We start from the raw sequence: 24,082 nt of genomic DNA on the forward strand, positions 1-24,082 counted from the left end.
TCCTTGGTAAGTGGAACAAACTCTGCAGATTTGATTAAATGCTGTTTCATTTATTGTGTTTCTCTGTAAAGTGTGTGTGTAAAATGTTAAAATTGTTGTTTGTTTTCTTTTGTTTATAGTTTTCACGGTGCAACTTTAATTAACGGATATAAAGTTTTGGAAGTAAATAAAGGTAAAGCACCAGGCTGGTACTCTCTACGTATACCAGGGGTGGCTACAAGTGCTAGTGTCCCAGTGTTCATGCTTGTTTTACTAACTCAAGTACTTTGTGATTGTGGTTTACAGGAGGTTGAGGAGTGGGTGTGCACGGATAAGAATGAACTGAATTCTGCTGACAATATTTTTAGTTATTTTTTGAAGATTTTTTTTTTCTTAAGTAGGACTTAAAAGAGCCTTTCAAGAACCGCGAGTTGAGTATCTCTGCTCTAAACTTTTAATGACTAGCATAAACAGGTCCTATTTATTGGACTGCAGATTTGACCGCTTCCTAAATCCAGTCCGTATTTAGTATTAACTAAACAGGGCAAAATTTACAAGGGGCGTTCTCATTTTGAGGGTCCCAGTGTCAGCCTTCTCATATAAACAGAACATACAAATTTTCAGAAATTAAAGCATTGCAATCAGCAATTTTATATGGTTATTGTTATGAGTTATTACGTTCTTTACTAGATAACCAAGTGCAATTTTCAATTGTAATACACTGTTGTATTCATATTTACAAATATGAAAATGTGCATGGTAATTAACATGAGTTCTACTCAGATCTTGCAATATTATTGACTTATAATTTATAGCTTAAAGGAAAAGTTTGGTATTTTTCATGCCAAAGCTATTTCTACACAATCATAGTTTATATTTACCACATGAAACTTCATTCTAAAGTGAAGCATAACTTACAAAATTTGAACACTAACTAGCCCACTTTTGCATTTTATAATGGAGATATTAGCTACTGGGGCCCCAAAACTTATGGAATATGTCCATTATTTTAGCCAAAAATATTATCTTATAGTGATCAGTGTCTTGATATTACACGCATATTGCAAAAAAGCACATCCATATTATTTTAGGAATGAATAAATGCAAAAAACAAACCACTGATGTGAGATTCAGCCATTATAAAAGGAGACAGCTAAGCGCTTTACTTTATTTCTTGTCTTCAGCTGTGAAACCTTTCTGCCCTGTTGGTGTGGATTCACCTCAGAAGGTCATTGCCAAGTTTCATCGTTGACATTCTGTGTTGATGCCTAGATGTGAACTGCCTTTTCTGTTCTATAGACCACTAGACAATAATAACGGGAAATGTCACACAATTGCCTATATTCTTTTACCATACAGAAGCTTATTTTGTTATCATGCAAAGATACTGCCTGCCTGCTACTGGACTAATAATGTGCCCATTTGAGAGAAAATACTGAGCATGAACATAACATCCAATCTAGTGACGGACATTCTAAGCATCCATCCATCTTCCTAACCTGCCTATCCAGGGCAGGGTCATAGGGCAGCTGGAGCCTATTCCAGCAATTGTAGGGCAGAAGGCAAAGCACCAACAATTGTCCAGAGCACCATTTCATTTCAGCCTGAACACACACAAACTCCTGGGCCACTTTAGTAATGCCAATTCACCTAAGTTTAATGAGACTGACATTTATTAAGTTCAGTACAGATGTATTAGCATATAGAGAGTGATCATGCAGAGCTGTCATTACTGCCTCACAACACTAGTTTCTACATGCAGTTTGCACGTTCTCTCTGTGTATTTAAATGTTGATTGGTATTAGTGAGTGTCCATGAGTTTTCACTCAAAAGAACTAAGGACAATGTTTCTATTACCATAACCTGGGTAAGAACAACTCATTATGCATTAAAAAAAATGATAATTTTTTTGTGGCACTTCATTCTGCTGTAAGGTACACTCTGCTTTTTTCATTTAACTGAGTACAGTGGAACCTCGGTTTGCGAGCATAATTCGTTCCGGAAACATGCTCGCAGTCCAAAGCACTCGTATATCAAAGTGAATTTCCCCATAAGAAATAATGGAAATTCGTTCCACAACCCAAAACTATTCATATAAAAATGATTAAAACAAAATATAAAGTAAAAATACATAAAACAAATTAACCTGCACTTTATCTTTGAAAAGAATCATGGCTGGTGTGAGTGAGTTTCTAAACTCTTGTGGGATTCCACCCAATGGGACGACGTGCAAAAGAGTGTCCCAAAGCAATCGCAGTCTCCCAGCGCTGTAGCAGTTCGCCGTAAAAGTGAATCCGAAAAGATTGCGGACATGCTGTAAGCGCCTGCCGTCGATGGGTGATACAAAGAACAAGGAACATTATAAATGTGCAGGGCACAGTACTACTTGGCCACGATCCTGCCTGACTGCTGTGTCTGTGTATAGGAGAGTGGCAGATCTCGCTACAATAAATAACCGCACTGTTGCTGTTTCAAGCAGAATAAAGCTGGTGTCGCTAAAGTACTCAGACTCAGCCTCGTGTTTTGGGGTGCATGACAGGGACTTGCATGTCACAGCACACACGCGCGCGCACACACACACACACACACACACAGTCACAATGCTGTAGTAAACAGTATACGCTCGTGCGGATGTTGACTATATGAGTGAGGCACACCGACTCAGATGGAGAATAGGAGACAATTGCCCACAATCCCGCAGCGAGAGAGAGAGAAGAACCATCAGCTCAGTTGTGATCACATGACGCTCAGCAGACGAAGCGTATACATTCTACTCGTACTGCAAGACCTCGCTCGTTTATCAAGTCAAAATTTATTAAAAATTTTAGCTTGTCTTGCAAAACACTCATAAACCAAGTTACTCGCAAACTGAGGTTCCACTGTAATTCTTTTTATTGTGTGTGCTCACAGCACGCTATATATTGTCATAAATACTTTTAGGGTGGCCATTGCAAGCAAAGAGGCAAGTAAGAAATGTATTCTTACCTCAAGAAAATAGTACCAAGAATCTGTCATAACAAAAGTAAACTGGAAACAAAACATTTTGACACTAGCAGAAATACAGAAGGCACATTTTCTTAAACTGAAATCTTTGCTACTTCATAGTGGACATATTTGGTAAGTTTTACAATTTTTCCTCACAATGGGACCCTGGTATCCATTAGCTTCATTATAAAATGCAAGAGCTAGCTAGTTATTTTTAAAAATGTTTAAAAGGCATGCTTCACTTTTAAATACAATTTCATGGGGCAAACTAATATATACCATGATTGTAAAGAAGTAACGTCAGTTTGAAAAGTACTCCACTTGTCCCTTAAATCTTGCTTCTTAATTCAGTCCCTAGAGATTGCATTGGGTGCAGGTTTTTGTTCCTACCAATTCTTGGCATTAACAGGTCTCCAGTCATAATTAAATATGCCATTATTTGCCAGTTTCAACTTTTATTGTTGATTTACTTTTGTGACCAGTAGGGGGCACAGCAGCTCCCCAAACTCCTGACACAATCAAACAGACACAAATTTTCCAAAGAAGAAGAGGTTTTATTGTGCAAAACTCTTACACAATGAAGCATTTCCCACCACCACAACTATAATTCTCACTCTCTTCAATTCCTTTTTCGTTGCTCTAATCCTCTCAGGCGAGTGTTGCCCGACTCCACTCCCGGCTCCAGCTTGCCTAGATGTGTTGGAGCAGCTCCTTTTATCTTGGACCTGGGAGGATTATTGGGTCAATTGGAAATCCCAAAAGCCAAGGAGGACAGCTTCTAGCAGCACCCCCCGAGTAGCACCCTGGGACCCCAACAGGGCTGCTCTATGGTGCTACAATTCACAGCATGCAGTGTTTGTGGCCAAGGTTGCTGCCATCTAGCAGTTTGCTGGAGCTTGTAGCTTGAATACATTGTCTCCCCCTGTTCCTTAAATACAATGGCCTCCCGGCTGGGCAATGAATCATGCCCTGTCCTGGCCTATCAGCTGTTACACTTTTTAAAAAAAATTAATAAACACTTCACTCATCTTTCTCTAAGGTTTGGCTGTTTTATTTCCTTAAAAAAGTTTTGTTTTTTTTTAAATCAGCTGCTTCCTAATGATTACAGAGACTGAAACAATGAAGTAGCTGACTGTCAACTGAACCTATGTCTGCTCTTTGTTATCTGACACCTATTGAAAAAAATGAATACATCTTCATGTAATTAATTGGCATTTTCCTACTCTTATTTTTGCAGTCATAATGACAGTTCATTATGTAATTTGTATTTTTTCATAGATAAATGTGATTTCATTTTTCATGTTCTTTTTTATTTAACTTTTTAATATATCTTGGATTCTAAACTGTATACAAATAGTGACAGCTGGATAATAAATAACACAATCACTAAACACTAGGGAGTAGCAGTTATTTCAATAACATTTCCACCTGTGAAATTATTAACTTCTAAATGCTTAAATAATAGGAAAATCTCATAATCTGGAATATTATATGTTTTAAAATTTCTATAAAAGATAATTGTTATTGTGTTATTCCATAATGCAACGACTAATGTCTGATGTTGTAAGAATATCCTTAAGATAGGACAGGGATCTCAAACTCCAGTCCTGGAAGGCCGCAGTGGCTGCAGGTTTTCATTCTTACCCTTTTCTTAATTAGTGACCTGTTTTTGCTGCTAATTAACATCTTTTTAATTCATTTTAATTGAGTTGCTCTTGAAGACTCAGGCCCAATAATTATTTCTAAAATAAAATAAAATGATGTATTTTTTCTTAATTAGCAGCAAAACAATAATGAGATACAAAATGAGCCAAAACATGACTGTCAAATTGTGACCATCATACAATATTTGAAAATAAAAAGGGTGGAGGTCTGTTCAGGTCCCCAACACATTTTAACAGTGCTCTTAGAAAAGTAAAGAAAAAATCAACAATTTTGAAAATGTCTGCTATTGCACAATGAAAGCAGCAACAAACCATGGAATTAAAGAACGGGTTTAATTCACAATAGTAGGGCGGAGTGGTGGCTCTGTGGCTAAGGATCTGCGCAGGTACCCCGAACGTCACTGCCAAAAGAGATCCTACTCTGCTGGGCCCTTGAGCAAGGCCCTTGACCCCAAGGGGTATGTGAAAACTAACCAAAAAAAAAAGTAGCCACCTAATTAAGCAACTGGTGGGCGTGAAATTGGTTGGAGTTTGAGGACCTGACTTAGTTGATCTTCTATTGGCTCATTCACTTCACATTTAATTTCTGTTTAAAGCAAAGAAATGAAGCAATTCAGAAGAACGATGAAGAAGTTCAGGGCAACAAATCTTAAAAAACAAGTCAATTAAAATGAAAACAAAAGAATTTATTTAGCACCAAAAAACAGGTCATTAATTAAGAAAAGAATGAAAACTTGCAGCCACTGCAGCCCTCCAGGACTGGAGTTTGAGATCCTTAAGATAGGAGTTCCAATTAAAGGCTGGTTTGATTACAACAATAATCCATACCCACTGTGATCATCCATGGACTTGAGACGAGTAGCTGGGACTTAATGTAAATCTGATCATTCTCATATTTTTGTATCTACAAGTTATTTAAAAAACACAGTGTTATAACTTATTAATTGCTTTTTCAGAAAGAAGCTCATCATTTGGACTTGTGCAACGATTCGACTGATGATTCTGCTGTGATTAAAGAAGTTGTCTAATGGAGTGCTAAGGTTTAAGTACACCTAATGGAAATGGTGAACTTTCTATCATTGTGCCCATTGAAATCCATATCTCCTTTAAGTTCAAGCAAAGGAAGAGGAGAAGAAATAAAGCCTACATTTTCAAAGAATATCAATTCTTGGGTCTATGGTCAACACAAATGGCCTCATTTCTTTTCTGACAGGTTTTGTGGCAGATGAGTGGAATGAAGATAGTGTTTTTGTCTCGTTGTGTGGTAGTTCTTTTCTGTGCAAGTGCTTTAACTTCATTGCTGATAATAAAAATGATTTGTTCAAAATATGTTCTTCAGGATGATAGCTACTACAGATGGAAACAAAGAAGTACTAGCTTCTCAAAGCTTTCAGAGCACAAATCAGGTGTGGATTTTATATCCCTACAAAATTCTAATTACAAGGTGCCAATTTGTGAAAAAGATAATGTATTGATAATCCTGGTGACATCAGCACTGTGGCATTTAGAACAAAGGAATACAATCCGAAACACTTGGGCAAAAAAACAGCAACACAAGAAGTACCCTTGGCAGACATTTTTCCTTATTGGTCATCCGTGGGTGGATGGCATATCACCAGAAATTGTTAAAGAACAGGAACTGTTTGGTGATATTTTATTGGGGAATTATGCAGACTTTTACCGAAATCTGACAGTTAAAGTCATGCATGGCCTGTGGTGGACTTTGAAAGACTGTGAAGCACAATATATTCTGAAAACTGACGATGACTGTTTTGTTAATAGTGACAGGCTGGTTCGTTTCTTGGTCGAACACAACACTGTGAGATATGATCTTTACGTCGGATCTGTTTTTGCACCAGGAAAAAGACAAGTTATTAGGGATCCCCAGAGCAAATGGTATGTTTCCAGAGAAGATTTCCGGGAAGATGAATACCCTCCTTATGCCAGTGGGATTGGTTATCTCCTGTCTGTGGATGCTGCTTACAGAATACTTACAGCTGCTCAGTATATCCCAGTACTGCCAGTTGAAGATGCCTATGTGGGAATTTTAGCTAACAAAGTTGGACTATCTGTGAAATCAAGTGGACGCTTCACAAAATACAACATTAACTGGAGAGTATGTAACTATAGGTACCTCATGGTAATTCATCATTTGGATAGTAAAGAGATGCATATGGCACATCAAAATGTGATAAAAGCAAGGACTGCATGTTCAGACACTGCAGAAATTATAAAATGGAAATAACATAACCCTCAAATTCCCTTTATAGAAAATAATTACCTATTACAGTTTAAATGGCAAAAGTCCAAAAATGAACAGTGCACTGTATGCACAAAGAGCATCAGTGATTATGCAAATTCAGAAGCGAAATAATATTCATATAGCAAACCAAAATCCTCAGGGTTTTCAAGACATATTAGCAAATGACTGAAGAGAGGACAAAAGTAATTTAGAGAAAATTAGAAATTAAATGAAAAATCCAGGTACTGTGAAAACTGTTCATTGAAGCCATCAGATTATAGAGTTTGCATTTCTAAAGGCTCAGCAATTGCATTATTTTGTTTACATGTCAGTATTTTTCAGTTTGTCAATATTCTGCTGTTTTCTGGGCGTTTAATTTATGCCAGAAAACAAAAAGGTATTGGCAGCATTCAGTACATTTAATTATAATTGTCTGAATAACATGCCACAGGGAAGCCCACTAGTGCTATAGTCAGTGTTGCCGTGTCACAGATAGGCATCCTGGGTTCGAATCATTAAAATGTGGGGAGTTTAAAATATGCTCCACTTGTCTGTATAGGATTTTGAACTGGGTAGTCCAGTTTTACTCCCTCGTCCCATATATTTGTGTGTTAGATTAATTGGTGACTCAATTTTGGCCTTGTGGGGTGTATAGTTAAGTGTGGCTAGTCCCCCATACCCATGGATTGCATTAAGGGGGACTGAGAGAGTGATTGGTGCAGTGGGTACTGGTGCTGCCTCAAAGGTTTAAATCCCACACCTGGATATTGTCTGGGTGGATTGTTTTCTAGGCACATTGGTTTTAGTTTCTTATCTTATTTAAGTGTTTAGAGCTTTACCTACCTACCTTGTGCCTAGTGCTGCTAAGTAAACTTCTGCCCCTGTAGCCCTGAATTGGATAAAGTGGAGTAGAAAATGAAATGTGGGAAGACCTGTCAACCTAAGTTTGAAAAACTACAGCTACATTTAAAAGTTACTGTTTTGTTTGTACAGAAGCTGCAGATATTGCTTTTATAAAACAAATAGCGTGTGTTGTTTTGTGCTTTGTTTAATAATTTTTTAAATGCTAATTTTCTTCATCATTCCGTCTCTCTTTCATATAATCTGAACTGACTGCTGTCAAATGGGAAAAGCACAATTTAAATTATCAATAGGGATGAGTTCAAATTATCAATCAATGTATATTTTTATACTGTATACTGCAATTCTAAGTAATAAATCAAAACAGGACACTACTTAGTGACCTTTTTATTCTAGGTAGTTCCTATGATGCTATTTTTGCCACAAAGTATTACTATTGATAAGTTTTCTTTTAAATATATTGGTTTTTTTTTTACTTGCTGCCAGGCAATTAATGTGTTTTAAAAGGTGCTTAGTTTGCAATTACAGCCAGAATATTATGATTTGCACAAAAGTGTTAAGGAGTTTATAAGTTAAGCAGGAGAAAAGATGGGGTCAAAATACAAAAATGAGTCAAATTCTGGGAGATCAAGAATATAGCAACTAAAACCAAAACATGACACAAGAATCAGTGTTGAAAATATCAAAACAAAGGTGTTGAGTCAGCCAGTGTTCCTTCATGGCTGGAGTTCAAATTTCCTTATGTCTTTTTTGTTCATTTTTAATTCTTTCATGTTAATATTGTTGCTTATTTAGTTTCAGTGGGTCTGTATCTTCTGTTATGTTTCAAGTGTCTTATGGGGGATTCCCCAAGAGGCAGGGTCACTGTCAAGGTGCCTATCTGTCAGCCCCATAAAGGCTGGGGAAACAAGCAGTCCCTTGTGGTTCATTTGAATGTGCTTGGTGGTCTTGGCGAGTTGTACTAATTATTGTGTTTCTTCTTGAATTCCAGGATTTGTGGCATTTTATGCTCTGTTTTTTGACCGTTGTGTCTGGATTTGTGTTTTTTGGGATTGCCTTTCAGGCAGCTCCTTCTGTGCCTTTTCTGCTCCATGGAGCTTTTTGTTAAGAAGGGTATTTTTTGTGACGTAAATATTTCATTTGAAAAGAATCTTTAAATGCCATTTATGTATACAAGCTGAACGTTGAACAGATCATTCCTCTTGTTGGGCGTTTTAGTTATGGTTTGCTGGGATTTTATGTTAAATTTCTCCTAAATTCACAACAAACTTGGATAAGGATATGACCTCACAGCATCCTGTTGCATTGTGATTGAATGGGAGTTCAAAAATTGTGGTGAAAATGTTCCAAAAAAATTCACAACAAAAAAACCCTAAAATGAAAAACTAATATCATTACCAAAATCCGTTGGATAAAAAATACAAAAAGCAGATGCAAATACATACCTTAAGTGCCAGGTAAAGTTGGAAAAAAAAAACTACGACAAAATATCCAACACTGACAATTATTTTTTAACCAGTAAAATGTTAATTAAAGAAACACCCCAATTCTGTAGTCCGCATGTGTAAATTGCACTGTGGGATCTTCTCTGTCAGGTTTGTCAGTTTAACCATTGCTTATGTGCCTTTCTACTGGAGGCTCCAGTTTCTTTCTACCGTCAAGTGAATTGAATACTGTGAATTGCTGTCAAAGCAATGAGTTTGGCTTTATTTGACTAAGCTCTGCTCCCCAGGATTAATTCTGCTTCTGTTAGGATATGCTTTCATTTTTTGGAATACTGAATTCATTATGGAAAGAAGTGTGAGTTCAAACATTGTTTTTTATTTACTTAATTTTATGTTTCATTATACACCTTGTTTGTAACATGAAGTGGCTTGGTAAATATTGGCCTGTATCCCTGCAGTGGTATTTATTAACAGTGTTTTGTGGCATGCATGTGTAAGTAGAAAAAGAAAAGTGCGGCATACACTTAGGTTTCATTTAATTTCTGACGGTATTCTCAAATGTGTTTTATTAAACTTCATATTTTTGTTATTTTCCTCTTTCTTTTTTATTGCATTCACAAAGTATTTTGATGTATTTGAGACATCTGACCTAATTTTAGGAGCATGTCAGCAGGATAAATTAAACATTTAGGAGCAATAAAAACTTAAGGATACTAATGTGTAGCAAATCTGTCTCATGTAATTTGCATTCACTACTGCATCTATGAGAACCGGCAATGGAGTAAAATTAGCCTCCATGGTATAGTAGTCATTCAGATGATAATGATCCAGCACAATCAGGAAAATATAGAGCAAAGAACCTGGTGGTAAACTATCAAACAAGCTAAATAATAAATTTCTAACCTTAACCAATTAGAAAATCAGGCTGAATTTAAATGTAAACAGTAACTGCCTTAGTGAGTTAATTAAACATCTGCTTGCATGTAGATGATCTTGACGGATTTGCACCCACCATTTCACAAAATGGTCACTTTGAGAAGACCGCACACATGCAGGCTATTTCAGGAATTCATTGGGAAAAAATGCCTGAAATCAAATATCCAAGAAGAACCAATATAGCAAGACAAAAGTAGAAATCCTGGGAAAGTGCTTATTTGTCAAAAAGTATGTAAAATATCCAAAAACATTGACAGCATCAAGGTGTTCTGACATGAATTCAAGTAATCAACAACTAGAGTTTGTGATAATGATGATGTTTTATAGTCTTCATAAATCTCAATAGTTTTCATAACACACTACAGAATATTCTTTATTTGTTTGGTGTGTTTACTGTTTAAAAAGTTTGGAAGTTGGATGAACTGTGAAATAAGTGAGATACTTTCCATCAGAGTCAAAACAAAGTGCTTTCCAGAGGTTGTAATTAGAAATTCTATATTCAAGACAAATTGTGCCACAGAATCGTTGTCCATTTGCCTATTATGAAATAAATCTGAAATATGACGAAAGGTAATAAATAATGCGGGGCAGATGACTAAAGGTATTAGTACTGCTAGTTATTCCCTCTGTGATTTCTTTGTAATTGTGCTACTGGTTCACTGTTGCAAATTAATTTGCTTTCATAAAGAAATCTTAGTAAACTAATCCTTAATAATAATGTGAATTAGACAGTGTGAAAGATTAGCTATTCATTATTCTTACATTCTAAAATTAAGATTATAATAAATTTCTGGCACAGTAGAGATTTTTGTTTGTTGACTGTTAAATGAGTACAAGGAGATAAGGTGCAAGGTGAAGAGAGAGGTGGTGAAAGCTAAAGAAAAGGCATATGATGAGTTGTATGAGAGGCTGGACACTAAGGAGGGAGAAAAGGACCAGTACCGATTGGCTAGACAGAGGGACTGAGCTTGGAAAGATGTGCAGCAGGTTAGGGTGATAAAGGATAAAGATGGAAACGTACTCACAAGCGAGGAGAGTGTGTTGAGCAGATGGAAAGAGTACTTTGAGAGTCTGATGAATGAAGAGAATGACAGAGAGAGATGGTTGGATGATGTGGAGATAGTGAATCATTAAGTGCAATGGATTAGCAAGGAAGAAGTAAGGACAGCTATGAAGATAATGAAGAATGGGAAGGCTGTTGGTCCAGATAACATACCTCTGAAAGCATGGAGGTGTTTAGGAGAGATGGCAGTGGAGTTTTTAACCAGATTGTTTAATACAATCTTGGAAAATGAGAGGATGCCTGAGGAGTGGAGAAGAAGTGTACTAGTACTGATTTTAAAGAATAAGGGGGATGTGCAGGACTGCAGTAACTACAGAGGGATACAATTGATGAGCCACAGCATGAAGTTATAGGAAAGAGTAGTGGATGCTAGGTTAAGAAGGAAGGTGATGTTAGTGAGCAACAGTATGGTTTCATGCCAGGAAAGAGCACCACAGATGCGATGTTTGCTCTGAGGGTGTTGATGGAGAAGTATAGAGAAGACCAGAAGGAGTTGCATTGCATCTTTGAGGACTTAGAGAAAGCAGAGAAGTATGTAAGAGTGGTACGGGATATGTACAAGGGAAATGTGATGGTGGTGAGGTCTATGGTAGGAGTTAAGGATGCATTCAAGGTAAAGGTGGAATTACATCAGGGATCAGCTCTGACCCCTTTCTTATTTGCAGTGGTGATGAACTGGTTGACAGATGAGATTAGACAGGAGTCCCCGTGGACTATGATGTTTGCGGATAACATTGTGATCTGTAGTGAGAGTAGGGAGCAGGTCGAGGAGACCCTGGAGAGGTGGATATATGCTCTAGAGAGGGGAGGAATGAAGGTCAGTAGGAACAAGACAATACATGTGTGTAAATGAGAGGAAGGTCAGTGGAATGGTGAGGATGCAGGGAGTAGAGTTGGTGAAGTTGGAGGAGTTTACATACTTGGGATCAACAGTACAGAGTAACGGGGATTGTGGGAGACAAAGTGAGACAGGCGAGATTGCGTTGGTTTGGACATGCGCAGGGGACAGATGCTGAGTATATTGGGAGAAGGATGTTAAAGGTAGAGCTGCCAGGTAATAAGAAAAGAGGAAGGTCTAAGAGAAGGTTTATGGATGTGGTGAGAGAGGACATGCAGGTGATGGGTGTAACAGAGCAAGATGCAGAAGACAGGAAGTTATAGAAAAAAATGATCCACTGTGGCGACCCCTAACAGGAGCAGCCGAAAGAAGAAGAAGAAGACTATTAAATGAGTGCTGTTACAACATTACTTTGGCAGACACATTAATCTGAAATCAGTTTGAGAGGTTAAAACAATTCATTTTACAACTATGAAATCTTAACTGACACTGTTATGCTCAACGCAAGACTGAGAATAAAGGACAGAAACTTCTGTCTTCCATGGTCAATGTGGTCAGTTGATCTCTAGATTGAGACAGAGGGGTAAAAGGTCTCAAACTGTCCCAAGCTGCCTTCAGCGTTGACATGGTTTTAAGACGTGATTCTTCATCTATATATGAGTGTAATAAGCATTTGCTTCATCTGATTTTTTTAAAGATTGAAACCACAGTGCAAACCTACCATGTCAAAAAAAAGAAATGGAGAAATATCTAAAATATTTAAGTCAACTTTTACATTTAGTGACTGTATTTTCAGACTACAAACGTTTTTTTTGCTATTTCTTAAAGTTCATTGTATATAACAATGTACATTTTGATGCGATTATATTGAAAACCACCAGTAAAAGAAGTGCTGTGTTCTTTAGGTTGGACTGAAGCATTAATAACACCTTTGCAAACTATTAAAATACGGAAGCATATGTCTCTCAGTCCTTGCTGTTTAGCAGATGCTTTTAATTATTTACTTTTGTTTCTGTCTAAAATATATCTTTACAGTATACTTAATTTAATGCAAAAATACAAATGTTAGACAAAAACAGATGTGAAGTTTGTAGTCAGGGACGTTACATTTTCCCAACTTACTACCCTGATGTTTGCTACTGACCAACTTTACCAAGACATCCTATTGTGCGATTGAGCCAATCTTACAAGTTCCTCTTAGCTCAGCTCTATTTCTGAAGAAGGCTTAATAGTAATGCATGATTTCCTTTTGATGTGGAAGTAGAACACTTCAGGCTTCTTGTCAATAAGACAGCATCATCTTCTTAAGTTATAAACCCGATTGTTTTATTTGAGTGCCTTTCTTTGCACAAACTGGTTTTCATCATGTGCCCTTCATGTATTTCACAGTGTCTTTTATGAAAAAAAATATTTTATACAAATATATTTTTGATGAGTTAATTTAATTACAACTTTGAGTGTATATCAATATATGATTATTACTCAAAAACACCAAGAAAAGCATTGGCAGGCATTTTAAACTTTCACTGTTATTTTCACTCAGAAAAGTAGGCAATTACCATACTCCACATTTTCAAAGTAACTTCTAATAGCATTTATCCAAGCTGTCTTTTAGATTAAGTTAATTATTCTGTTGTGCAGCAGAGCATTGGAATGTGGGGCAATTGAAATAATAAATTTTGGCATTTGTGCTGAAGTCTGAAATAGATGCAAACATGAACAAACGGTTTCTATTTGTCTCTACAAATTTATCATGTCTGATTGCAGTACTTAATTAAAAAAAGTTTAAACACATTCAGTTCATTTCATTGTCATTATCCCTTACAGTACAATTACATGGATCTGTTTTTAGTCCTACTGGTGCAGGACCATTGACCATGCAGCAACAATACATTACAGAATGCAATATTCTAGTGGAGTAGATACTGAGCAGTAACCATAAAAATCTAATGTGTCCAGCATGTGACTCTCCCTACATAAAACTGTGATTTTAGCATTAAATATTACAGGCTAATATTTTATTGAGTGGAATGAAATGGAAAAGTCATATATTGTAGGAAAAAAAATGGATTTCCTTTTCCCCGGCTGCAGTTGAGGATTAAATGTGTACAAAAATACAAAATCAATATCTGTTTAAAACAAATGTACTATTCTGATATATTATAATAATGTCTGAAGACAATTTACCTTTCCAATTATCACATTTATGAAGATAAACACACAATGGGTGTTCATTACCAATCAAAAAGAATGATTCGTAAAATTAATTAAATCAAGAAATGAAAGGTTATTTTTAAGCATTGTTCATAGCAGATCAAATAATCTCAAAGAAATAAAAAACATTGAAGTTTGAAAGAAAATCAAATAATGCACAAAGTACTTTTCACATTAGTGACCCAACATTTTGGAATTTTCCTTCTCCATTGTCTGATAAAATTGATGTTTTATTCCATGAAACTGCTAATCCAGTTTCACACATGGGTCTGCTTGTATTATCTCATACCATTTTGCGCTGTTATGTACTCTCCAAGACTATATAACATATACAGTACATCACAATACACAAAAAATATTGTAAATTAAAACGTCCAAAATACAGCCAAAATTAACCATCTTACTAAATTTCAAAAGAAATAAAACTTTGCTTGTCAAACTCACAACACGGAGTAATGGTAAAATATATTTAATAAACAGGTGGGAGTGAAAAATATTTAATGTAGTGTCACACACGTGTGGTTGGGAGTCAACCAAAGGGACCAAACCTTCGTTGCGTGTTCAGTCATTTATTTCACAGTAGAAAATTACTATAGAGAGACAATCAAAGGTAGGGAGGACGGACATTTTATAAGGGCGGACAGGAAATAACGTGAGGAATGCTGGGAAGTGTCGAGGTGGATTCTGGGAGTCTGACGTCATCACAGGACATCAGAGGAAATAAATGAACCCGGAAGTGTGCGTTTCCTAGAGTTGTCCGGGCGCTCTTTACGGCTCCGCTGCCTCTGCCTTTCTGAGGAAGTAAAGAGACCAGGATTAGTACACTGTCGTAGCTCCCTCGCGGGACGTTTTACGCTACAAACCGGGTCGATCAGGTGCTCCCCAAGCGCTTGTGCATGACAGGACCCCCCCGTTAGCCCAGACCCACCGGGTCGGGCGACCCGAACCAAGAGGTCGTGTATACGGGAGAGTGCATCAGCGTTGGCCTGCAGGGAGCCCCGGCGATAAACGACAGCAAACTTAAATGGCTGCAGGTCCAAAAACCACCTGGTGACACGAGGGTTCAAATCCCAATTAAGAGCCATCCACTGGAGGGCGGCATGGTCCGTCACTAAGGTGAACTCCCTGCCCAGCAGGTAGTACCGCAGGTGGGTTATTGGCCATTTGATGGCCAAGGCTTCCCGCTCCACCGCTGCATACCTTGTCTCCCGGTCCAGCAGTTTCCGGCTCAGGTACTTCACGGGATGCTCGACACCATCGATGCTTTGGCTCAGCACGGCACCTAAATCAGTGTCTGAAGCATCGGTCTGGAGAATAAATGGTAAAGAAAAGTTAGGAGTGTGTAATATAGGTGCCGAGGTAAGGGCCCGTTTCAAGTCACAGAATGCTCATTCCGCTTCCTCGGTCCACACCACCGTCAAAGGGGCCCTTTTCTTTGTTAAGCCGTCAAGGGTGCTGCTCTCTCAGAGAAGTGGGTCACAAACCGGCGGTAGTACCCGGCTAGCCCTAAGAAGGCTTGCACCTGTTTCTTGACCATCGGATGATAGATGGATGCCTTAAGATGCTTAACCCAGAGTAGTTTGGCAACCTCCCTGAACGTTTCCGAGGTAAAGGGAGTACCCTGATCTGTGAGGATTTCTCTGGGTATGCCCACTCAGGAAAATAGCCCTACTAGTTCCCGTGCAATGTTTTTTGTATTAGCAGCTCGCAGGGGAACTACTTCGGGGTATCGAGTTGCGTAGTCAACCATTACCAAAATATATTTGTGATCACGCACCGAGGGTTCCAGGGGTCCAACCAGATCGACACCAATCCTCTCAAAGGGTATATCTATAAGGGGAACCGGGATCAGAGGAGCACGGTCCCTCCGGGGTATCTGTCGTAGTTGACAAACCGGGCAGGATTGGCAAAAACGTCGGACCTCCTCATTAACCCCGGGCCAATAAAACCGGAGCTTAACCCTCTCCAGTGTTTTTTCGGCCCCGAGATGGGCGCCTAGGAGGTGGGCGTGAGCTAATTCGCAAACCTCCCGCCGGTAAGTCCGCGGTACTAGCAGCAACTTCCGCACCTCGCCTTCATGCTCGGCCACTCGATACAGTAAATCATTTTCAAGTACAAAGTAGGGTCCGTGTGGTGTGGAAGCCATAGACGATATGTCGTCAGCGGAGACGATAGCATTCCTGGCAAACTTCAAGGAATCATCGTTCCATTGTTCCCGTTTAAATGACGCCGGGGTAGACCGATACTGTGTGTCTAACCCGGCGAGTGTATCCACTATTGGGTCCGTGGGAGCTCTCGGCTGCCCCGGAACCCCACTCGGAAACAGTTCCGGGTCGAGGTCTGGCGCCGAAGAGGGCTCCCCCGGGCCTTCTATGTCATCAAAGTTCGCTGAGGTGCACAGCGTGGGAACAGCTGGGAGGGCCTCCTGACCCTCCATAGCCAGACCCAGTTTAGGAATAGGAGTGATGACAGTCCTACCTATTTTATTATCGGACCAGTCTCGTCCCAGAATTACTGAAAAGGGGGGCTCCGGCATCACGGCGACCATCAACCGTTTCAGAGTCCCTTCCCAGGAGATGTAACACATTGTAGACCTATAAGATCTGGTCTTCCCATGCACACACTTAACTCCCAAATGTTGGGCGAGCCATTGTCGCGGTAAGACATAACGGCGAGCAACAATGGTAATGTTACTCCCGGAATCAAACATCGCCACCACCGAGTGCCCATTCAACAACACCACTCCCGTATTAGTAACCGCGAGGGGATTAGACAGTGCACAGTACCTTTCCTCTCGGGTCCAGCTGCAGTCCATGGGCTCTTGGTTGAGAGGGCAAGCTGGCAGCATGTGTCCCAGCTCCCCACACTTGAAACAGCGTGGGAGCGCAAGTTTCCGCTCTTTGGGTTTGGCCAGAGCCTCCGTGGCGCAGTGAGTGGGCTCGGGGACAACGGCCCGTCCCTGTCGGACCCATGACTGGAACCATCAGACCCCCCGACTTGGGTCAACGCCAGTTGCCGCTCTAGTACCTCCAGAAGACCATTCATGTCCTTAAACGGGTGCCTCCGGGCCTGTTGGGCGAGATAATCTGGCACTGCATAAATAAGCCCCTCACAAGCCACTTGCTCTACCACCTGGCAAGCCTGGTTTTTATCTGGCCGTAGCCAGCGCCCTAGCTTACCCCAGTACTCAAAGGCCTGGGCTCTAGCCAGGAGATGCGGGGTCAAAGAGCCACTGTCGCCAGACATGTGCCTGCTGGCTGGAGGTCACTCCGTAGCGCTGATAGATTTCGGCCATAAGGAGGTCATACTGGGCGGCTTCCTCCTCAGGAAGGTTGTGATAAGCTCGCTGTGCGGGCTCTTTCAGGTAAGGTACCAAAATGGACGCCCACTCAGCCCGCGGTCACTGGTTTCGAGTGGCCGTTCGCTCGAAAATAGACGAAAACGACTCTATGTCGTCATCCCCCATAAGGGCTAGCATCGGAGGGGGAGGAGGCCTCGCGGGCTCCAGCCTTACCGCTTCTGCCGCTGCCAGCCACCTCCTGATATCCGCGAGCTCTGTTTTGGTCGCTGGTGCATCAAGTTTAACAGCCTGTAGCTCGGCAACGAGTGTGTTGAGGACCGCGTTCAAGTCCTGTCCTTCGGTCATCTTTTCGGACTGTTTAAATCCAAACGACTACACCACGGTGAATAAATACACAAACAAAGATAAAGGGTTGGGGTTGTTAGCCCCATATACTGTAAATTAAAGGTCAATTTTGCTTTCATAAACTCAAAAGACAATCAAAGTTAGGGAGGACGGACATTTTATAAGGGCGGACAGGAAATAACATGAGGAATGCTGGGAAGTGTCGAGGTGGATTCTGGGAGTCTGACGTCATCACGGGACATCCAGTGTTTCCAACATGCAACACCACCTTTAGATATACAGCAAGTCTATAAACTCTCACTTATTCAATTAAAGTTAGGGTTACAGAAACAGTGTATAAAAGGAGATTAGAGATTCCCTACTCCCAATGGCTACTTTGGACCAAAGTAGGATATCATTTTGATCATATGATAGGTTCCTGTTTTAACTTCTTCACCTGACTGTGAAGACTGATCTGATACTTAACTTGTACTATTTGCTTTATGTATTAGAGAGGTGTTGGGACCTTAGCCAACCTTAAACTCTTTCTGCCTTGGTCACCACCAATCTCCCTGATTAATTTGTTTAAAATCCTGTATCTTAACAATATTGAAATGCATCTTTTTAACTTGTTGTTCAAGGGGTCCCAGGATTTGTCTTTCAAAAACAAATAAAGCAGGCACTTCACCAGTACTCTTAAGCCAAGCCAAATTGAGTGCTATATGCAACTCTAGAATCCACTGATGCCAATCCTGATGGTGATTCCCAACAAAGAAGGTGATCTTAGTTTTAAGGGTCCAGTTCACTTGCTCATTGAGGTTAAACTGGGTATGATAGGGTGTTTGTTGTCTTCTTACAGTGCACTCCTCAGTCTGCCAAAAAACAACCTTTTCTGAGCATTGAATTGTGGACTTCACTTGGTGACAGTGATCTTCAGCACCCCAAACTGAGTAAACATCCTGTTCCTCGGGGTGAAGCAAAGTCAATGTATGATCGAATTGGTTTAAGTAAATAGCTGTACCCATCTGTAGAACTAGTCCACCACTACTATCAGGATGGTCTTTTGGGTCTTATTGTTAAGGAACTTACGGATATACGTTTTGGGAACAATGGGTTGGTATTTATCGCTGAGGTGATGAGAAGCACACAAAATAGCAAAAAGTGTGCAAGGTCTTTAAAAAGACCCACAAGTCAGAACAGGACCTTCACTAACCTACCTAAATCTAGGCCTCAATCCAGGCAGCATGACCCCAAATTTCACAGGTAGGCATTGGTCTAGACAGGCCCAAATGAAATAGCTTGCACTAAATGTATAAAAATATCTTATATGTCCAAAAACATAAAAAATAACCCTCAAAGGGGAGATACTGTCAAACAGCTGGCTTCAGAGAGAAGTCAGTCAGGTCAGGTCAGGTCAGGTTGGAGAGCATGCACTGGCACAGCGCATTGCTGCACCCACTACACAATGAAACAGATCAGGATCCCGGTTGGCAACCTCCAAGGTAGACACGTGGTCCAGTCTCACCCTCCAACAATGACCATCTATATGCACCTGCCCAGGTGTTATGTGGGTGTCCCCTTTGGCCTGGTCCAGCCGCTCTGGGAGCCAGATCACCCTCGGAAAATCATGCCACATGGCCGTAGTGCCGTAACTGACGCTCCCTCCCAATGCAGGTAATGTGCCTCATTCGGGACTCCATGAACAACTGTTCATTAGACACAACGTCAAACCTGCGGTACCCAAGGATTCTGCAAAGAGATACAGCACCGAAGGAGTCAAGTCTTTATCTCAGGTCACTGAATAATGTCCATGTCTCGCAGCCATATAGCAAATCAGGAAGCACCAGGACTCTAAAGACTTGGACCTTCGTCCTTTTATACAGATATCGAGAGCACCACACACCCCTTTCCAGCAATGGCCCCCCATGCTTTACCAGTCCATCTACTGACATCTTAGGAAGAGTCACCAGAGACATGAATGTCACTCCCAAGGTAAATAAAACTCTCGAAAATCTGGATCTTGGTTTTTATTCAGACACTCGCAAGCCCAGGCACTCATATTCCTTGCTCAGTATCCTGAGAGCCCCGATCAGAGCCTCTGTTGACTCCGCAAAGATCACAGCATCGTCAGCAAAGCTCATGCAAACACTGAAAAGAGTAGGAGCAAGATGAACCCCAGTATCAACTGGGAAAAACTCAGATGTTCTGCCTCCACTCTGCACAGCACTCACAGCACCAGTGTAGGCCATAATATCCTGTAAGTTTGGGTTAGGGGTAGGGTTTGCATTTGCGATCGATGAGAATCCTCAGTGCTAGGATGCGGTCGATAGTAGACTTCTTAGGTGTAAAACCAGACTGCTCCAGTTGCTGATAGATGAGCAAATGATTATGGATCTTATTGAGGATGACCCTGACAAGGACCTTACCTGGCACCAAAAGCAGTGTTATCCCTCAGAAGTTGCAATCACCCCTCCCTTTCCAGATAGGGATGACAAGTCCTGTTTTCCAGTCAGTTTTCTAGTCAGTCAGTCAGAAAGAAGTATGGATAAAAGTATTGAGATGCCTGACCATTACACCAACAGGGAGTTTAATGACATTGCATTCAAATACACAGACTTTTAATATGGAGTTAGTCCCCCCTATGCAGTTATAACAGCTTCGACTCTTCTTGGAAGGCTTTCCACAAGATTTTGGAGTGTTTCTGTGAGAATTTGTTCCCATTCGTTCTATACAGCATTTATGAGGTCAGGCACTGATGTTGGACGAGGAGGCCTGTCTCTCAATCTCTGTTCCAGTTCATCCCAAAGGTGTTCAAGAGGGTTGAGGTCAGGGCTCTTTGCGGGCCAGTCAAGTTCTTCCACACCAAACTCATCCAGCTATGTCTTAATGGACCTTGCTTTGTGCACTGGGGCAAAATCATGCTGGAATAGAAAATGACCTTCCCCAAACTGTTAATACAAAGTTGTAAGCATAGTGTTGTCCAAAATGTCTTGGTATGCTGAAGCATTAAGATTGCCCTTCACTGTAAGTAAGGGCCCTAGTCCAAACAGTAAAAAACAGCCCCACACCATTATCCCTCCTCCATCAAACTTTACAGTTGGCATAGTGTAGTCATGCACATATGTTCTTCTCGCATCTTCCAAACCCAGACTCCCCCATGTGACTGCCAAACAGAGACACATGATTCGTCACTCCATAGAACACGTTTCCACCCCTCCATTCGACACTTGGCATTGGACTTGGTGATGTGAAGGTTGCATGAAGCTGCTCAGCCATGGAAACCCATTCCATGAAGCTCCTGCTGCACAGTTTTTGTGCTTACATGAATGCCAGTGGAACTTTGGAACTCTACAGCTACAGAATCAGCAGAGCATTGGCGACTTTTATGAATCATACACCTTAGCAGTCGTTGACCCCACTCTGTGACTTTACATGGTCTTCCGCTTTGTGGCTGAGTTGCTGTTGTTCCTAATTGCTTCTGTTTTCCAATAATATCACTTACAGCTGACAGTGGAATGTCCAGCAGGGATGAAATTTCAAGAACCTTCTTATTGCAAAGGTGCTATCATATCATAGTGCCATGCTTGTAGTCATTGAACTCTTCAGAATGACCCATTTTGTAAATGGGGACGGCATGGCCAGGTGCTTGATTTTATACATCTGTGGCAAAGGGTCTGATTGAAATGCCTGAATTCAATAATTAAGGGGTGTGTCCCAATACTTTTGTCCATATAGTGTATTTGATTTTAACAAAAGAAGAACAAAAATAGCATAAATTAAAAATAAGGCAACAAGGTTTGCCTGGAAGACAACCCAGAGTAAACTAGTCTAAATCCATAATCCACTGAAAATGTAAGACAGAAGCAATAAATCTAGAAGCTAAAAAATAAGTGCTGTTATGCTTCAGCCAGGGTTTTCCAGTCTGGGGTTCAGATGTCTCTTTTATATCTATTAAATGTATTTTACCGTATATTTTAACATTGTTGTTCATTTAGTTTCTTTATGTCAAAGTATTTATTTTTTTTATGTACCATGTGTTTGTGAGTGGTCTCCCAAGAGGCAGAGATACCCACCTGTTTTGTCTTTGTAGAGTAATATATTACTCTACTTTCCCCTTTTGTATTATTAATACCTAGCCTTTGTCAGAATGCCTCAAATCTCACAGACTTACCACTGTTTATAAAGTACTGTACCATATAACTTCTCCCCACCTTCCCTTCTACATCTATAACCTCAGGCAATTAGGTGTAGTAAAAAACAAGCAGGAGTTAAGATACACTTTAAATAATGCATTATTGATAATATTCATAAATAATAACAATATGCAAAGTACATTTGAATATTGGCAACCATACAACCTGATAAAAGCTGATGTGTAGTTTCAGGCGGCACACACACTTCTTAGTTACTAAAAATGTCCCTAGTTAAGTCGTCATTTTTGGTCAGCTTTCTTCAGAACAGGCCGCATGCCTGTCTCAATATGGCTGCCGACCTGTCCTCTTCATTGTGTTGTTCTTTTCAGTTCATGGTGTGACAGAGCGATGCTTCTTCATTGATGTTTGTAAGAGAGAGAGAGAGAGAGAGAGAGAGAGGTAAAGCAAGCAAATGTATAGGTTTTCTGTCCAACCCCTAGAGCCAATAGGGCGTCATGGTACTTAAAGGCTTTTGATACAAACCAATTCCAAATAGCCATACTTCAGACCAGTGGGGCATAGAATACCTTCATACTTGGACTCAAAACCATATGTTGAGTTGAAGTTTGCCAGCTAGGCAGTGTGGCTTTCCTGTGGGGGTTGATTGAGAGACTCCAGCAGAGAAACATTTACCAAACTTGTTTGAGGCACTTCACCCAGCCCTGTCATAAAATTCACTATCCTGACTTAGTCCTAGGGGGTAAACATAAATGCTTCTCACTAATGAAATACTAATATTGCATTGCTTTGCCTAAGTTGCAAATAAAGACATACAAAATATTTATCAACTTGTATGCAAAATTTCACACCACCCCATCACTGTCAAGGGACTCACAATCCCACAATCTCTTGCAGACCATTCAATGTGCTCACATTAGTGAATTTTGTTGGATTTCTGTTTAATTTTTCCTTTTGTGAATTCCTGAATTTTTTAATCCTTTGCTCTATTTTTTTTTTACTATTCTTTGAATTTTATATTGGGATTTAGTTTGATATTGTTTTGCCTTTTTCAGGCCACTCATTCTGGGCATTTTTGTGCTATTTGGAGCTTGGATTATTACAGAACATTTTTTTGAAAATAAATCTTACTTTTAAATATCATGTGTTTGCCCTTTCTTGACTAGCCAGGGTTTGATGGTTTCCCCTAAACTAGTGAATATTTTAAGATATTTTCAGACTTGTGCTTAGGAACCTGTAGTTCACAACAAATGCAGTGATGTCATGGTCGCCTCACCTCTTGCAGTTCCACTCAGAAAACACATGGAATGAAAGCAAAAGTTTTTACATAATATTTATACACTGAATAATTATGATACCATATTAACAAAAATAATTACATAAATTATAAGACAAATCAAAACCATTAATATGATGAACAACATAAAAAGGCAAATAATATTTAAAAAATAACAAAACCATTAAAGAAGAAACTTGAGTCAAGACTACAACCGTGGCTTAACCATAACAGTCACCACTGATTTGTAATGGACACAATGATACAACACACCCTGAAGTTTCTTAAAATGCAAAGTCCAGAGGCAGTTTGTAACCCCAGATTGTGATTAAGGACACAGATGGCAGTGCAATTGGCTTATAAGCTTGGGGTAGCACATCTGTAACCACATTATCACAACCCTTTCAGTATAAACCCTTAAAAATATTTTTGAAGATATATAATCAACCCAGTAAGCCTTGATGTTACTACTGAAAGCACTGGTCAGAGCATAGTGGTCATTGTACACTTTGAACAGCATGACTTCAAGATAATGTTTCTATTTTTCTTCTGCTCACACAACTCTTTTCTTTTTGTTAAATAGTTTAGCTTAGCCCCGTACAGCAACCTTGAGGCTTACACATTGACCTTTTCCTCACAATCCTTTAGTTGTGTCAGGATGGCACTAGGGTTTTGAAAAGCCCGTTCCTGAGCTTTTCAATTACATCATATCAGGTTGGTTTCTACTACCATATCACTCCATTTCCTGAGCTATCAATGTACTGGTTCAGATGTGTCAGCAAGCCTAGGTATACACTTTTAAA

General features: G+C 39.8%; 1 protein-coding gene across 3 annotated transcripts in view; it reads left to right on the plus strand.

The window, feature by feature from the left end:
• LOC114654767 (beta-1,3-galactosyltransferase 5-like) overlaps positions 1 to 24,082 on the plus strand; it is a 309,405-nt gene that overhangs the window by 26,085 nt on the left and 259,238 nt on the right. Inside the window, exons 2-3 of one of the 3 annotated variants that reach the window (XR_007935376.1) lie at positions 5,585 to 10,378; positions 11,213 to 13,458. Coding sequence is in view for 1 of the 3 variants with exons in the window: in XM_028805539.2 (XP_028661372.1) it covers positions 5,854 to 6,873 (1,020 nt within the window). In the remaining 2 variants the exon portion in view is untranslated. Of the gene's footprint in view, positions 1 to 5,584; positions 13,459 to 24,082 lie in introns of those variants that run through there. The other 2 variants (XR_007935375.1, XM_028805539.2) reach the window with 2 other exon arrangements.

Source organism: Erpetoichthys calabaricus, chromosome 7, assembly GCF_900747795.2.
Source record: "Erpetoichthys calabaricus chromosome 7, fErpCal1.3, whole genome shotgun sequence".
NCBI classification, from domain to species: domain Eukaryota; kingdom Metazoa; phylum Chordata; class Cladistia; order Polypteriformes; family Polypteridae; genus Erpetoichthys; species Erpetoichthys calabaricus.